Consider the following 18,361-nt stretch of genomic DNA (forward strand, 5'->3'; position numbering starts at 1 on the left):
AGCCCGCCTCCAGTGGTGTCGCGACAGGCGTGAATGGAGGGACGAATGGAGACGTGTCGTCTTCAGCGATGAGAGTCGCTTCTGCCTTGGTGCCAATGATGGTCGTATGCGTGTTTGGCGCCGTGCAGGTGAGCGCCACAATCAGGACTGCATATGACCGAGGCACACAGGGCCAACACCCGGCATCACGGTGTGGGGAGCGATCTCCTACACTGGCCGTACACCACTGGTGATCGTCGAGGGGACACTGAATAGTGCACGGTACATCCAAACCGTCATCGAACCCATCGTTCTACCATTCCTAGACCGGCAAGGCAACTTGCTGTTCCAACAGGACAATGCACGTCCGCATGTATCCCGTGCCACCCAACGTGCTCTAGAAGGTGTAAGTCAACTACCCTGGCCAGCAAGATCTCCGGATCTGTCCCCCATCGAGTATGTTTGGGACTGGATGAAGCGTCGTCTCACGCGGTCTGCACGTCCAGCACGAACGCTGGTCCAACTGAGGCGCCAGGTGGAAATGGCATGGCAAGCCGTTCCACAGGACTACATCCAGCATCTCTATGATCGTCTCCATGGGAGAATAGCAGCCTGCATTGCTGCGAAAGGTGGATATACACTGTACTAGTGCCGACATTGTGCATGCTCTGTTGCCTGTGTCTGTGCCTGTGGTTCTGTCAGTGTGATCATGTGATGTATCTGACCCCAGGAATGTGTCAATAAAGTTTCCCCTTCCTGGGACAATGAATTCACGGTGTTCTTATTTCAATTTCCAGGAGTGTACTTTCAGAACCAACTTCCTTACACTATATCTATACTCGATGTTAACAGATTTCTCTTCTTCAGAAACGCTTTCTTTGCCATTGCCGGACGAGATATAAATTTTTTAAATGCACTTTCCCTTATGTGCAGTTTTGTAAGCATTTCTTGTGCCACTCACTCGGCACTAAGGCGCCTTCTTCCACAATTTTTTTTTTTTCCCTCTCCCATCACACTACACACACTCAAACGGATTTTAGCACAAACTATTGATCAACTCGCATCAATCTTTTGATCAAGTGCCTCGCAGAAATTGTGTCTGCCTCTGAATTCCAAGCTCCACCGTTTATCGCGACAAATCTGTCTAAAATGAAAACCAAAAGTAGAAACCCATCAACAAACCATTTCCCAAACCAGCCAGGATCCTCGCTAAAGATTCCCTCCAGTGGAAAACAATATTGTAGAACAAAGTCACAAGGCAAATGACTGTATCACAATAAGCTCAGATTTCTTAAGTTCTATTTAATTGACTTTAATCAATCATTTCTACCTCCACGCACCAAAAATTACCATGCACATACAATTACAATTTTAATACCCTTCAAATTGACCACTAAATTCTTTGCCACACTCTTATACAAAGCATAAATCAATACATATTTAATTAAATCCACAAGGTCACTGACCTCCACACGCCCTCAGTGCCTAAACATCCCCCTTTTGCACACATACAGTGCCGCAATAAACCAACGAATTGCTAATGAATCCCTGAGTAAACATACAAATTATCCCTCCTAATTTACTACCACTAATTACAGATTAGAACAGCTTTTCACTTGTGCGCTTTCTCTATATACCCTTAGCAATTTTAAACCTCTCTCGTTGCCACATATGCAGCAGCAATGACCGTAACGTTCTACCGTACCAACGCCAACCAGTCTCACTAGAATTACACTCCTCCTTCATATACCAATTTGTACAAACATCATTACACAAATTATCGCCATCCACACTATTTACTTCAGCCCTCTCTAAACTTTCTGTTAGTGCTTCCACACATTTCACCGATTCACTACCCACAGCATGCACAACTTTACTGTTTTTCTCCTCCAAAATATTGCCACTTGCAGCTTCAACAAAATTACACATCAAGTCACTGTTAAACACTTTATCTTTCTGAAACAATACATTGATACCTAAGCCATTATCACCATAAATATTCATCTCAGCAACCTTATCTGCTGATTCACCATTTAAATCACTAGATAAATTCACGTCAGAAACCTTACTTTGCCCCGTCGACAAATTAACTTTACGTGAATCGCACTCAACTTTATCCTCTGCCGCTACATTACACAAATTGCTGCTACCTTGTCGTGCAATTTTGGGACTTCCAGCCTTGCTACATTCCGCCGTGATTGGACAAGAATCAGCACACTTTGCCATTTCTACACACTTTTCATACAGATTAACCACCGATCGTACTTTATGTACTTTCTCCCGACCACACTCTGACAAACGTTTTAGTTCCACACATTCATCAATAAGTTTCGTTTCACCTTCATTCGTGCCTAGAAACGTGTAAATTCCTTCCTTCGAAGTATCAATACCAGTAGCTTTTACATTATTACATAGATTACCATTACTCTGTTCCTTTAAACAGAAATAAACTACCTCCGCCGATACATTTTTAACTTCAACTACTGGCGACCAATGCTAAGCCTCCCTCAGTAACATTGACGCTTTCCGTTGAAACACAATCACCCTCACTTGCACCTGGTGAAACCAAAGCTACGCTGCCTTCACTAACATCAACGCTTTTCACTGACTCACAAGTACTTGCTACTACAACACCCTCCTTACTGCAATTGCTACTATTTGCTAATACCTCTTCAGAACTCTCCACACATTTTGGTTTCACAAAATCCATCTCCTCTTTAACTTCTTTTTGAACCACTGAATCTTTCCATTCATCGCCATTCACACACTCATTCATTACACATTCATAACTTACATCATTCCCCGCAAATTTATTCCCATTACTTTTACTGAAATCTCTCTCAAATCAATGCTTCCACCGTTAGCACGTGCTTTTATTGAAAGAGCCACCTATATAGCCTTTCTCTTTAACATTCTCCATATTACATTTTGGTTGCCTTTCTCCAAACCTATCAACATTCCTCCCATTACCATTATCTCCAGTCCTTTTCATCGCCTGTTCAGATCGCCATCCCCGGACCTGAGATTGGTGAACATCAGTTTCCCAACCAGTTGTTATGCGATTGAACTTCGCGCGATTTTCTCCCATCAAATCTGCGTTCTTTACTCAGATCCCGTTCACAGAAGTTACCACTCCTGTTCGTTTTTCGACCATTCTCCTCATTCCAGCTACTATCTCCCTGAGGATTCCTTTGATTTCTCTCACGATTATTATTTTGGTGGTGGTTATTTGGATTACCATTTTGATAACTACCACCCAATTTTCTCTGAGGTTTGAACTTCAAAGCCCTCTCTAATTTTTCAACAAACTCTAGAAATTCATCCACGGAATCACATGGACTGTGGACAAGCTCCCATTGCAAATCTTCGGGTAATTGCCTTTTTAAGGTGGTGATTTCCATTAAAACCCCCAATGGATTTTTCACATGCATAAGTTTGCCATGTTTGCACTTGAAAAAATCTCTCATCGTCCCATTATCATACCTGTAACTCGGCCCGTTTAAGAATTCATTTTGGATCTGCGTCTGTTTTGCCTTGCTCCAAAATTTATTCAAAAAGCACTTTTCAAACTCTTTGCATGATTTTCACGAACTACATCTAACATTTGCCCAAGACTGTGGGTCTCCCTCCAAATGCTGTTTAACGTATTTTATTTTCGCTTTGTCTGGCATGCCGTGTACAAGTGTCCCTACACACAGCCAAGAAATTTACTGGGTGATATCTTTTGTCATCTGTGGAACATTTCACAGATCCGGTATTTGCCCAAGGGATATTTATAACCAGTGTGGCCTGTTGGGAGGCTAATGAATTTAAATCACTTTTTTATCTGCTGCATTTGTTTTTTAAATTCATTTTCACTAGTGATACTGGACTCTATTTTATCTTTAATTTTGCTCACTTCTTTCTCCCTGTCATCTACACGATTGGCAATGTCACTAATTGCCAAATTTATATCGCTTTTATGAGCATCTTGCGCTTCTATACAGTTGATCACCTCGCCCCAAAGTTCCGTCTGCATCTTATTCATTTTTTCCCCAAGATCTATTTCCACTGATTCGATTTTAGATTTTACTATTACAACTCCGTCTGTAATTTTCCCCATATCCACTTGAACACATTTTAATTTATCATCAGTTGCTTTTTCAAGATTACCCCCAATTTTTTTCAACTTTCTCTTTCATAGTGGACAGTATTTCAGTTCGCATTGTACCCATATCAGTCCAAATTTTATCCGTAACTGTTTGAATTGTACTGATATTATTTGCCATTCCCTGGATCATTTGCATTAGCTGATACATCATCTCTCTCCCATATTCATTCCCCTTGCCTAAATTCCTACTAGTTACACTTTCGCACTCTGATTTCAGACTAACCAGCTCACATGCGTTATCAGAATTACATGTACTAGGTGACTGTTTTATATTCGCAAGATCTATTAGTGGAGCTTGAACTTGAGAGTCGGACTCAATATTTGCGCAGGCACATATCTGATCTGAGATGGTTCCCTCTGCCATGGTGATGCCATCGGTTGTAGTGGAAGACAACACTGAAGATGGCCCTGGAGTACTCAAAGATGCTGCTATCATACTCCTGCTGGACTGCGTCCACCTCTGAAAAAGTCGCCTTATGTACGAGGGTAATCCCAAAAGTACATAGACCTGTTTATTTCTACAATGGTTTACATCAGTTTACAGCTTGAACATTTAGCTATTTTTGGACATAATTACTATTACTGTCAATGCATTTTTGGCAGTTTTTGTATGCCCATGTCATACCAGCTCGCTGCCATGCTGTTCAGAAAATTATCGAAGTTTCATCTCGTTGTTGGAGCTGAATCACTGGGACCATAATTAACGTAGACAGGTACTGTGAGGCTATGTAAAAACTCAAATGAGCAATTCAGAAGCGGAGAAGAGGAATGTTGAGCAAGGGCATACACATTCTCCATGACAACGCTCGCCCACACATCGCTCGGCAAACAGTTGCTCTCCTGCAACAATTTCAGTGGAACATAATTACCCACGCACCCTATAGACCTGACTTGGTGCCCAGTGACTATCACCTGATCCCAAGGTTAAAAGAACATTTGGCCGGAAAGCGATTCAGCTCTGACGACAAGGTGAAAGAAGAGGTTCATAACTTTCTGAACAGCATGGCAGCGAGCTGGTATGACATGGGCATACAAAAAATGCCACAGCGTCTACAAAAAATGCATCGACATAAATGGTGATTATTTCAAAAAATGTTCAAGCTGTAAACTGATGTAAACCATTGTAGAAATAAACAGGTCTATACTTATAAAAAATAGGAGACCTTCCTTTTGGGATTACCCTCGTAATTGTAGCTGCTGTCCGTTAAGCGCGCTAACCACTAGTGTTCCCTGCACTCAACTTATTTAGACTCTGAGCTCCCACGCAAATTGCCTTTAATGTGACGGATTAGGACCTCTGTCGATAGCATGTGTTAGTTGTGAAAATTACTGCGTAACTTCACTATTTCCAATGACCTACTTGCGGAAGAAAAAATCGATCTCATACTGTGTTTTGTGAGAGGTTCACCCTACAGAAATCTCTACTGATTTTGCAAAGGTTTTCAAACTTCACATAGTATGCTGAATAACATAGACCAAAGGAATTACCACTTTGCAGTGCACAATTTCGGACGAGCCCCCAATTACAGGCTTTTGAAATAACTACGCACCCTCCGACTCCGTGTTGCAATATCAAAAGTTTTGGCTGGTTTCATTGTCTAGGGGCTGGGATATGTAGTTGCCACATTACAAGCCAAATACTGCCAAGTCTACAGTATACAATATGAATACACACATGAATCGAATGGTCGAAGGTTCCTATCACTCGGCAATTGCGAATTAATATAGAAATTTATAAATGAAAGATTGCAATTAAATAAACTCTGCGGGTGCTATTTTAACGACTTTAAATGATGAGTACGATAGCAGAAGTACTTTTGAGAATGCCGTATATTTCTGCAAAACACTTATTGGTGTCGATGGTCCAGCAGTTAAATAAAATATAATTTGAATAACACGGAAACAGTAGGTTCCTATTGCATGTAATTAGCTATGAACAACAACATAGCTCACGAGATATTCACTTCTAAACACACACTACGTCTTCACTGTAGACACCTCGGAAATCTCACAAGTTCACAAGTCCGCACTCTGAAGTATTTCTATCTCTCGCAACCATGCGCAAATCGCTCCACTCTCGAAGTCTCTCTTACTCTCGGCATACAGTGTCACCAAGGAATTCCCAGCTACGCGACTGGACCAGCATTGTGCAGCTTCATACAGTTGCTAAGCTAACGTCCAGGACCACATGGTCGCTGCCGAGCGGCCTGAGCCCGCCAACTGGCCTGTGCGGCCACTACTTCCTCAGGACTTAGAATATTTCCAGGGTGCCGCAACTCAACCGTTACCTCACTAATACTACCTGTCATGGCAAGACACCACATCTGTGGTCAAGAGGCTGAAACAACACTGGATACTTCGTCTTCATTTAAAGCTCATAATGGTCTAGATGATTACATCAAACATCTTGTAACCAAAACTGCAAAAAACAATGCAGCTGGAATATATATTGACCTTGGATGTGAAATATAAGAGTCATGAATGTTATAACACAAAACACCAACTTGTAAGCTTACAAGTAAGGATTTTCTCACCTGTATGGATTTTTTTATCTATGTGGAAGATTGGGCTATCCAAAAAATTATTAACTCACTACTTGGGCTTGTACCATATCCTACATTGCTTATTGGAAGCAAAGATGATAATCCTACATTGAGGAGACAGAGTACACATACACCATCCATATCCTCCACATGACGCCTTGTAATAAATAGTCTTGTGTTGCAGATTGATTGTAAGTAACAATATTATGAAAAAGATAGTTGCTACTCACCATATAGTGGAGATGCTTCCTTGCAGATAGGTACAACACACACACACACACACACACACACACACACACACACACACACACACACATATGACCACAGTCTCTGTTAGCTGAAGCCAGAAGTAAAAGGAACATTAAGATCTGTCCAACAGTCAAGACGTCTGGATGGAAGCACCTCCAGCTGAATGTCATTGTCATCACAAGGAAGTGGCGACACAAGTGGAATGTTAGGATTGACCAACATTGCCTTGTTAAGCAATGCTGACTGGGTCCAGATCCAGGAAGTTAGTCAACTTTTAACAGAGGGCTCCATTTTTGCAAGAAGGGGGGAACAAGCCAGCATGCTGTGCATCAGCAATTGTGGTGCTGGGGCTATAATTACTGAATTGTGAAATGCGGGTCATGAAGTCTTGTTTCACATCGTCAAATGTAATGATCCATTAGCATATACTGACAAATGTGACATAATTCTTCCACTTGTTGACCAGTGCAATGCATGTATTTTGAATGGAATTGACCACAGATGTGTTGCCTAATGTATTGGACAAAATTTGTTTAATGCCATCATAGAGCAGACGTATAAAGAGACGTGAATTTAAATAGATTATCTATAACAGTGATTTTGTAGATACTTTTTTATTATTTGAAATACAGACAATTGTCAGTCTCCAAGAGCCCCGCTATTTCAATTGGTTGTTGTTGTTGTTGTTGTTGTTGTTGTTGTTGTCGTCCTCATCGTCTTCAGTCCAGAGACTGGTTTGATGCAGCTCTCCATGCTACTCTATCCTGAGCTAGCTTCTTCATCTCCAAGTAACTACTGCATCCTACATCCTTCTGAATCTGCGTAGTGTATTCATCTCTTGGTCTCCCGCTACAATTGTCACCCTCCACGCAGCCCTCCAACACTAAATTGGTGATCCCTTGATGCCTCAGAACATGTCCAAACAACCGATCCCTTCTTCTAGTCAAGTTGTGCCACAAATTCCTCTTCTCCCTAATTCTGTTCAGTACTTTCTCATTAGTTAGTTCTTGTCTAAACTATTTATCGTCCATGTTTCACATGCATACATGGCTACACTCCATACAGATACTTTGAGAAAAAAACTTCCTGACACTCAGTTGCTTACAGATGTAAAATTGTTAACCTGTATAGCAAGTATCTTGATCTGAATTTCAGTAGGGTTTAATTTCTCAGTTATAGTTTACTGGTGCAATATTAATTAGAAGGAATGAGACTTCTAACAATTTTGAACTTTATGAAACTTCTTACATTTGGATGTCACAAATGCCTTCATATTTTTTCCCTGCCTACCTTAAAATGTGGTATCTGATATGCCCCGAGGGACCAAAGATGTGTAGTCAGTATAAATTGCAGTTTATTATGACCTTTGGATCCCACAATTATTAACCTTAAAATTGTCGAGTGGTAATTGCCAATTGTAACTCAGTTCTCACTCATTCTTTTATTATTTCATTGATAAGATATGCCGGGTGCAGTGCATTCTTGTATTAACAAATGTAGTCAAAGCTGTACCATAGTGGCTTAAACATCTTAGTATCATAGAATCAAACAATGGATAATCTAGGATGGAATGTAGCAATATTATGAGAAGGAAAGTTGTTATTCACCATACAGCAGAGATACTGAGTCGCAGATAGGCACAGCAAAAAGAGTTTCGCTCTTAAAGCATTCGGCCAATAGATACACACACACTTGCAAATGCAACTCACACACACACATGGCTGCAGTCTCAGACAACCGCAGTCACACTCCGAGCAGCAGCACCAGTACATGACTGGAATGACAACTGTGTGGAGATGAGGAGGCTGGGGCAGGGAGGGGGATGGATAGTATGGTGGGGATGGCGCACAGTGAAATGCTGCAGGTTAGGCAGGTGAGAGATGGGGGGGGGGGGGGGGGCGAAGTAGTGGAAAAGAAGAGAAATAGACAGAAAAAGAGAGGGAGGGAGGAAAAAAAAATATTGGGTGTGGTGGTGGAATGACAGCTGTGTAATACTGGAATAAGAGCAGGGAAGGGACTGGATGGGTGAGGACAGCGAGTAATGAAGGTTGAGCCCAGGAGGGTTACAGGAACATAGGATGTACTGCAGCAAAAGTTCCCAATAGCCCAATTCAGAAAAGCTGATGTTGGTGGGAAGGATCCATATGGCACAGGTTGTGAAGCAGTCATTGAGAAGAGGGATATCATGTTTGGCAGCGTGTTGGGCAACAGGGTGGTGCACTTGTTTCTTGGCCACAGTTTGTCGGTGACCATTCATATGGACAGACAGCTTTTTGGTTGTCATGCCTACATAGAATACAGCACAGTGGTTGCAGCTTAGCTTGTAGACCACAAGACTGGTTTCACATGTAGCCCTGCCTTTGATGGGATAGGTGATGTCAGTGACTGGACTGGAGTAGATGGTGGTGGTGGGAGGATGTATGGGATAGGTCTTGCATCTAGGTCTATTACAGGGGTATGAGCCATGAGGCAAGGGATTGGGAGCAGGGGTTGTGTAAGGATGGATGAGTATATTGTGTAGGTTCGGTGCATGGCGGAATACCACTGTGGGAGGGGTGGGATGGATAGTGGGCAGGACATTTCTCATTTCAGGACAAGATGAGAGGTAATTGAAACCCTGGCAGAGAATGTAATTCAGTTGCTCCAGTCCTGGGTGATAGTGAGTTACAAGGGGAATGCTTCTCTGTAGCCGGATGGTGGGACTTTGGGAGGTGGTGGGAGACTGGAAAGATAATGCATGCATTTTTGTACAAGGTTGGGAGAATACTTACTGGTCAGTGAAGGCTTCAGTGAGATCCTCAGTATATTTTGACAGCGACTGCTCGTCACTGCAGATGCGACGACCCCGGGCGGCTAGGCTGTACAGAAGGGACTTCTTGGTATGGAATGGGTGTCATCTGTCAAAGTGGAGGTATTGCTTCTGGTTAGTGGGTTTGATATCTTTGAGGTGGAGGTCAATATCTGTGAAGATGGCTTGTTGGGTTGAGTAGGACCAGGTGAAGCAAATGGGGGAGAAGTTGTTGAGGTTCTGGAGGAATGTCGATAGGGTGTCCTTACCTTCGATCCAGACAGCAAAGATGTCATCAGTGAATCTGAACCAGGTGAGGAGGTTTAGAATTCTAGTTTTTTAGGAAAGATTGCTCTAGATGGCTCATGAATAGGTTGGTCGTAGCTGTACCCTGGATCTGTTTGTAGGTAATGCCTTCAAAGGAGAAATAATTGTGGGTAAGGATATAGTTGGTCATGGCAACTAGGAAAGAAGTTGTTGGTTTGGAATCCATAGGACATTGGGAAAGGTAGTGTTCAGTAGTGGCAAGGCCATGGGCATTAGGAATGTTAGTATACAGGGTGGTGGCATCAATAGTGACGAGCAGGGCACCGTGTGGTAAATGGTCAGGAACTGTGGAGAGTTGGTGGAGGAAATGGTTGGTATTCTTTTATATAAGTGGGTAGGTTCCGGGTAATAGGTTGAAGGTGTTGGTGTACGAGAATAGAGATTCTCTCAGTGGGGGCATAGTAACCGGCTACAATGGAGCGTCCTCTGTGGTAAGGTCTGTGGACTTTAGGAAGCACGGAGAAGGTAAGAGTGCAAGGAGTGGTAGAGGTGAGTAGAGAGATGGACTACAGGGAGAAGTTCCGGGATTGGCTAAGGATTTGAGTAGTGACTGGAGATCCTGCCGGATTACTGGAATGGTGTCACTGTGGCAAGGTTTGTAGGTGGAAGTATCCGACAGCTGGTGGAGTCCTTCTGACAGGTAATCCTTGCAGTTCAGAACAACAGTGGTGGAACGTCTGTCCGCAGGTAGGATTATAAGGTTGGGATCAGTTTTTAGATGGTGGACTGCGGTTCTTTCTATGAATGTAAGGTGAATCTGCATGTTGAGGTATTTGGGGACTTATGGTGAGGCAAAGTTTGAGGTTAAGAAATTCTGGAAAGTTAACGGGGTGGTTTGGGGGCAGTGAGGGTGGATCACAGTTAGATGGATGAGTGAACTGAGTTAGGCAAGGTTCAATATTGGTCTTTGGTTGTGTCTGATTGGGGTTTGTGGTGAAAAAGTGCTTCCACTGTAGGGACCAGTAGAAGGACAGAAGGCCTTTAACTAGTCCTGCATGGTTGAATTTGGGAGTGGGGCAAAAGGTGAGGCCTTTGGAAAGGGCTGATATTCCTGAGAGACTAAGGCTTCTGGAGAAAAGGTTCATAACAGTGTTGCGGGTCTTTTTAGGTTCTGGATTCTGTTTGGTGGTGGGAGGGAATTTAGGAGGGTGGGATAAGTGTAGTAGGTCTGCGAGACAGGGTTTGTCAGCTGTGAGGGGGCATGGGAGAGGTTTGGAGGTTGTTGTTGAGATGGTGGACAGTGGTATTTATTCCGAGGCAGGAGTAGGAAGTGAGCAGGATGGAAAGCTTTTTGAGGTGGCGTTGTGCATGTTGCTCAAATTCCTGCAGGGCAAGAGTTTCAGTGTGTGTTATGAGTTCCAGGAATTTGGGATTGCATAGCAGGAGAATCTTGCGGATGGAGAGAAGGTATTGCCAGGAGGTTTGGGCTTGGTTGTTGAACACACTGCCAAACATGATGTCCTTCATTTCAGCGGCTGCTTCGCAGCCTGTGCCAAATGGATCCTTCCCTCAAACACGAGCTTTTCTGAATTGCATTGGTGGGAACTATCCCTGTAATACATCCTATTTTCCTGTAACACTCTCGGCCTCAACCTTCATTAGTCACTGTCCTCATCCATCCAGCCTCTTCCTTGTTTCCATTCCAGCACTACACAGCCGTCATTCCACCATTTCTCCATTATTTCTCTCTTTCTGCACTACTTCCCCCTTCCCACCCCCTTCCACACCTCTCCCCTGCCCTCTGTCTAACCTGAAGCACTTATCTGTCCACCACCCCCACCATACTATCCCCCCCCTCCCCACCCCAGCCTCCTTCTTACTGCCACCCATTTGCCTGAGACTGCACCTGTGTGTGTGAGCGCGCGCGCGCGCGTGTGTGTGTGTGTGTGTGTGTGTGTGTGTGTGTGTGTGTGTGTGGTCTATTGTTGATGAAGGTCTTAATGGCAGAAAGCTTTAATTGCGAGAGTCTTTTTGTTGCGCCTATCTGCGACTCAGCATCTCCACTATATGGTGAGTAGCAACTTTCTTTTTCATAATGTTGTTATACTCCATCCTGGTTTTTCCGTTGTTAGTATATGCGATATAACACATAACAACATACAACAACATTTTAACAACATACATTTGAAAACCCTGTCATGAAATTTAGATTGTTTCTCACAGGAAAATGTCTCTAATAAACAACTTGACTTTTGAAATGTGGTGATATGCAATGAAAGACTCAGTAAGATCAGTAGATTGAAATAGTATCTCACAAGTTCGTCTCCCTACCTTTTATACACCGATTTATTTTGTGGTGCTAATGATCTCAGCCTTTGCAAGATGTTGAATGTTTATTGTGATAATATTTTTATCTTATTTAGAATGATTTTTGATGTCTGCTATGAAAATTTGAGTACTTGGTTTTGTAATTTATTGAAAGAATCCAAAATCTAATCTCAGTAATAGAAAGAATTCAATCCTATCAGCATTTAGTTCACTTCTGTGTTTGTAATTTTTCCTAAACCTTTTAGGAAGATGTACTATATTTATATTCCTTCCATGTTGTGAAATTTATGTACAGCACATGCACGTTTTGTTGGTTCATTTTACAATTGTACTCAGTGGGGAAAAGGGAAGCAAGTCTCACTCACATTCTCATATTTTGTGTTTGTCACTGACAAGGTCACCTTAGGGACGGAGTCTGTCCAATTTTATTCATACTTACAGGATTTGAAGTTCAGTGCCCAAATATCAGTTTTATAAAGCAGTACAGTGCTGCTAGAAATAAACTTTGAAAATTAGATTTCCAAGTGATGTAAAGTACAAATCATCTACTACTGTAATTAACATACTTGTTAGTAACTGATTGACCACTGTAAAAATCTTGCAATCATAAAGCTATTTTCCCGGCGGGGTCAGGGATTTTCTCTGCCTCGTGATGACTGGGTGTTGTGTGATGTCCTTAGGTTAGTTAGGTTTAAGTAGTTCTAAGCTCTAGGGGACTGATGACCATAGATGTTAAGTCCCATAGTGCTCAGAGCCATTTGAACCATAAAGCTATTGGTTTGAATCTGTATAGTTGTAACTTTCATTCTGTATTTATTATCAAATGGAAATGTTAAGTGACAAATATTTAATCATATTTTTAAAAATAAAAGTAACATTTTTAAAAAAGTTACTGTTCATAACAAAATAAATTAAACTTTGGTACTTCCTATATGCTTTACTTTTAAATGAAAAAAATTGTATACGTCAGTAATACAGTTCAATCTTTAGAAATAAAAATGTATTTCATTCTATATTTAATGTTTCAAACAATTTAAAATCCAGGCTGGAATGTAACAATATTATGAGAAGGAAAGTTGCTACTCACCATGTAGCGGAGATGCTGAGTCGCAGATAGATACAACAAAAAGACACTCACAATTAAAGCTTTCGGCCATGGGCCTTTGTCAACACACACACACAGACACTCTCTCTCTCTCTCTCTCTCTCTCTCTCTCTCTCTCTCTCTCTCTCTCCAGTGCGCACGCAACTGCAGTTGCAGGCAACTGAAGCCATTTAATGTTTTGCATGTTTGTACCAAATTTTTATTTATTTCAGTAATTGCATTTTTATATGATTAGTAATTAAAAATAGAAATGATGTTATTTTTATTTTAAAAATGTGATTCAGTATATGTTAATTTACATTTACATATTTAACAAATATGAAATTGAAAGAAAAATTTTAAAAGTAGTTGCTACTAGTGAGATTTAAACATTGACATTATGATTAAAAGTTTTCTGCTCTACGCACTCAGCTACCAGTGACTATGTTAATTAGTTCAAAACATTTGATACACAACAGCACTTGGAAACCTTCTGTTCTTCAAAGATCGTTTTTTAAAGAATTTCATTGTACACTTACGAGATTTATACCCAGGTACTGAACTTCACACCTTACACTGAAGAGCTAAAGAAACTGGTACACCTGCCTAATATTGTGTAGGGACCCAGCAAGCACTCAGAAGTACCGCAACAGGACACGGTGTGGACTTGACTAATGTCAGAAGTAGTGCTAGAGGGAATTGACACCATGAATCCTACAGGGCTGTCATATATCATATGATATGAAGGGTCGGAGATCTCTTCTGACAAGGGAACCTCCCCATCGCACCCCCCTCAGATTTAGTTATAAATTGACACAGTGGATAGGCCTTGAAAAACTGAACACAGATCAATCGCGAAAACAGGAAGAAGTTGTGTGGAACTATGAAAAAAATAAGCAAAATATACAAACTGAGTAGTCCATGCGAAAGATAGGCAACATCAAGGACATTATGCGCTGAGGAGCGCCGTGGTTAGAGTGAGCAACTGCTGAACGAGAGGTCCTTGGTTCGAGTCTTCCCTCGAGTGAAAATTTTACTTTCTTTATTTTCACAAACTTACGATCTGTCCGTTCATTCATTGACATCTCTGTTCACTGTAATAAGTTTAGTGTCTGTGTTTGGGACCGCACCGCAAAACCATGTGATTAGTAGACGAAAGGACGTGCCTCTCCAATAGGAACCGAAAACATTTGATCGCAAAGTCATAGGTCAACCGATTCCTCCACAGGAAAACGCGTCTGATATATTCTATACGACACTGGTGACGGCATGTGCGTCACATGACAGGAATATGTTGTCGACGCACCTAACTTGCACACTTGGTGAATGGGTAAAAATATTCTTCTACCTTGCCCGATTTAGGTTTTCTTGGGGATGTGATAATCACTCCCAAAAAAGTGATGGAAACATAAGAGTTTCTCAGATAAACTGCAACAAATGAATGCAGCAGTTTCACAGTCGCACAGTTTTCCCTGTGCTCTGTCAAAACATATGTTTTTTATGTTTTCAAATGTTTCTGTGTGTAGACCGTCAAATCCTGCATATGTCCAAGCAAATCTGAACATGGCTTGGACTTTTGGAGAGCGAAGTTGACTATGTGTGAGTGCCTGAACTTTGACAATTGTCTGAAAATAAAAAATTAAACTTTTCACTCAAGAGAAGACTTGAACCAAGGACCTCTCATTCCGCAGCTTCTCACGCTAACCACGGGACCAAGGCGCTCGTAAGCTCACACTTTCCTTGATGTTGCTTACCTTGCGCATGGACTACTCAGTTTGTATATTTTGCTTATTTTTTTCATAGTTCCACACAACTTCTTCCTGTTTTCTCGATTGATCTGTGTTCAGTTTTTCAAGGCCTGTCCCTGTGCCAAATTATAACTAAATCTGAGGGGGGTGCAATGGGGAGGTTCCCTTGTGAGCAGTATGTCTGGAGACCTTGGTGGCCAACGGAAGTGTTTAAACTCTGAAAAGTGTTCCTGGAGCCACTCTGTAGCAATACTGGATTTGCGGGGTGTCGCATTGTCTTGCTGGAATTGCCGAAGTACATCAGAATGCAAAATGGTCATGAATGGATACAGGTCATCAGACAGGATGCTTATGTACAAGTCACCTGTCAGAGTCATATCTAGACGTATCAGGGGTCCCATATCAGTCCAACTGCACATGCCCCACACCATTTCAGAGCCTCCACCTGCTTAACCAGTCCCCTGCTAACATGCAGGGTCCATGGATTCATGAGGTTGTCTCCATACCTGTACACGTACATCCACTTGATACAATTTGAAATGAGACTCGTTTGACCAGGCAACATGTTTCCAGTCATCAACAGTTCAATGTCAGTGTTGGTGGGCCCAGGTGAGGCGCAAAGCTTTGTGTCATGCGGTCATCAAGAGTATATGAGTGGGCCTTCAGCTCCAAAAGCCCATATCGATGACGTTTCATTCAATGAGTCACACACTGACATTTGTTGATGGCCCAGCACTGAAATCTGCAGCAGTTCATGGAAGTGGTGCACTTCTGTCACGTTGAACGATTCTCTTCAGTCATTGTTGGTTCCGTTCTTGCAGGATCTTTTTCCGGCTGCAGCGATGTTGGAGATTTGGTGTTTTATCAGATTTCTGATATTCATGGTACACTCGTGAAATAGTCAGATGGGAAAATCCCCACTTCATTGCTACCTCCCAGATGCTGTGACTCAAATCACTAGAGCGATGACTGTAACACGACCTTCAAACTCACTTCAATCTTGAAAACCAGCCATTGTAGCAGCAGTAACCGATCTCACAACTGTGCCAGATACTTGTTGTCTCATATAGGCGTTGCTGACTGCAGTGCCGTTTTCTGCCTGTTTACATGTGTCTGTATTTGAATACGCATGCCTATACCAGTTCCTTTGGCTCTTCAGTGTATAAGTATGATGAAAATTGAAGAGGGTCAGTTGCTAAGGTCACATTGTGAGTGTGTAGGGCAGTAAGCTACATTGTGAATAGTGAGATTTGTTTTCCCAAGAATGAATTCTGCATAGTGCTTACAATGGTCCAGCAAACTACTTTTTCATTTTTTACCACAAATAAACAGTACACAGTAAATCAAAATGAACCACACCATTTAGCAGTAGGCTGTACAGTGCTGATTCACATACTATTTTTTTTTTTCATTACTAAGATTAGAACACAAAACCATAGAGGCTGTAAGTCTTCTTCTAATTAAGAACTAGATCCCAAGAAGCCTGGAAAAAGATGCTCACACTGTAATACGGTTTGCATTAGATCATTTAATAATGTATTGGCTGTTATCCTGTTTGCACAATATCTGGTCAGTTTAACTAGTTGAGTCATTTGATATTATTATTATTTTTGTGTGTGTGTGTGTGTGTGTGTGTGTGTGTGTGTGTGTGTGTGTGTGTGTATTAGTAATCTCTGATATCCTGGAAATATCAGTGACTTTAAAGATCCTGAGTGACATTCTTTACTGCAGGTAACAATTCTTTTTGCGGATTTGCATGCATATCTTGATAATATGAAAGCACCATGGGAGCTTCTTTCTCTCAGAGCCCAATATTATGAACATGTTATCAAAGCAATGCTGAGTTCTATAGGAGTACCACTGGATAAGCTAAAATTTATCAAGGGCACTGACTATCAGCTGTCAAGGTAAATGTCTACATTTCTTTATTAGCTTTAGGTCTGTATGTATGTATGTATATATCACTTTAGTATAAAAATATCAATATTACATTCTAAGGTCAAAACTGTTCTCAGTTTTATAAGGATGTTGGTAATGAGGTATGAGCATTAGTAGTAGTAGTAGTAGTAGTAGCAGTAGTAGTAACAGTAGGTCGAAAAAGATTATATTTAAATTTCACACTGCTGCCCAGAAGTGTATTAAAATTATTACTCTGTTTTCAATTCAAACTATCTCATAATATAGAAGGAAGACAGTTACATTGTTCGCAGTGAGCTGCCAGATGTAACAAATATATCTCACCCCACACTTACACATTACGTATAGGTATATCATTGTTACAACATACAAAAATATCTTGGTCTGTTACAGAATTAACTGTTGAAAGATATGCTTCAATACTTTAGAAATATTCTGGATGCACGAAGCTGTGCCTGTCTTATTTACATGGCCACAGGTTAGGGTGAGTTGAGCATATCAGTAAAGGTTGTCATCCTTTACATGCCATCCTTAATATGTACAAACAGAGATCTAACACAACACTGACAATATCTACCACATTTCTGTGTTGTTTTTTGGAATGTGGGTAGTGGTAAAAGACTATTTGTAATGTAGCCTGAACTTGTTTTAATTGAACAGTTTGTTTGTGAGTTGGTGAAACCAATGAATGTGATACCATAAGAATAAATGCAGTTCATGTCGTGGCATATATTTAAGGTATATTGTAAGCAGATGTGCGGCATTGTTAGATTCAGTATTTTTTTTAAGTTTGAGTGTAGAAAGTACACTTATAAGTCACTTCAACTTACCGGTATTAGAATTCCCATATAGATGAAACATAAGGACTGTAACTCACACACACATCAGTTTTTCTCCTTGGAGGCTATTTATTTTCCTATAAACTGATGTCCTGCGGCATAGTTGAAAGGGTGTTATAATGCTTCAGAGTTTCTATTTCATGATCCAGTTCATACCTTCAAGCTTCAATCTGTGGTTGGTTGTAGGAACTTTTCGTGCTGTCAACATTACTTTTTCATCTGACAGTGTTCCTTGTGTAGGAAGGGAGTAGTGACTTCTTGGCTATGGTTCTACGTTGCACTCACAAAGACATTGCGCAGTTATAGGGGTACAACCCCTATGATTATTGGTACCTTACAAGATATGCATATTATACACCAATTCTGATCAAATTTGTTGTTATAGTTCTGAATGAAATAGCATGGATAATTAACTATATAACAGTAAATTAGATTTATTTGCCATAACATTATCATGATTTGTAGAGTG

At 41.2% G+C, this 18,361-nt stretch overlaps 1 protein-coding gene across 5 annotated transcripts in view; it reads left to right on the plus strand.

Moving 5' to 3' along the window:
• Positions 1–18,361, plus strand: part of LOC126203617 (tyrosine--tRNA ligase, cytoplasmic) — a 115,327-nt gene that overhangs the window by 28,928 nt on the left and 68,038 nt on the right. For all 5 annotated transcript variants that reach the window (XM_049937985.1, XM_049937986.1, XM_049937983.1 and 2 more), the window contains one exon: positions 16,868–17,043. In XM_049937985.1, the coding sequence (XP_049793942.1) occupies positions 16,868–17,043 (176 nt within the window). The remainder of the gene's footprint in view (positions 1–16,867; positions 17,044–18,361) is intronic.

The sequence above is a fragment of the Schistocerca nitens genome, chromosome 9 (assembly GCF_023898315.1).
Source record: "Schistocerca nitens isolate TAMUIC-IGC-003100 chromosome 9, iqSchNite1.1, whole genome shotgun sequence".
NCBI lineage: Eukaryota > Metazoa > Arthropoda > Insecta > Orthoptera > Acrididae > Schistocerca > Schistocerca nitens.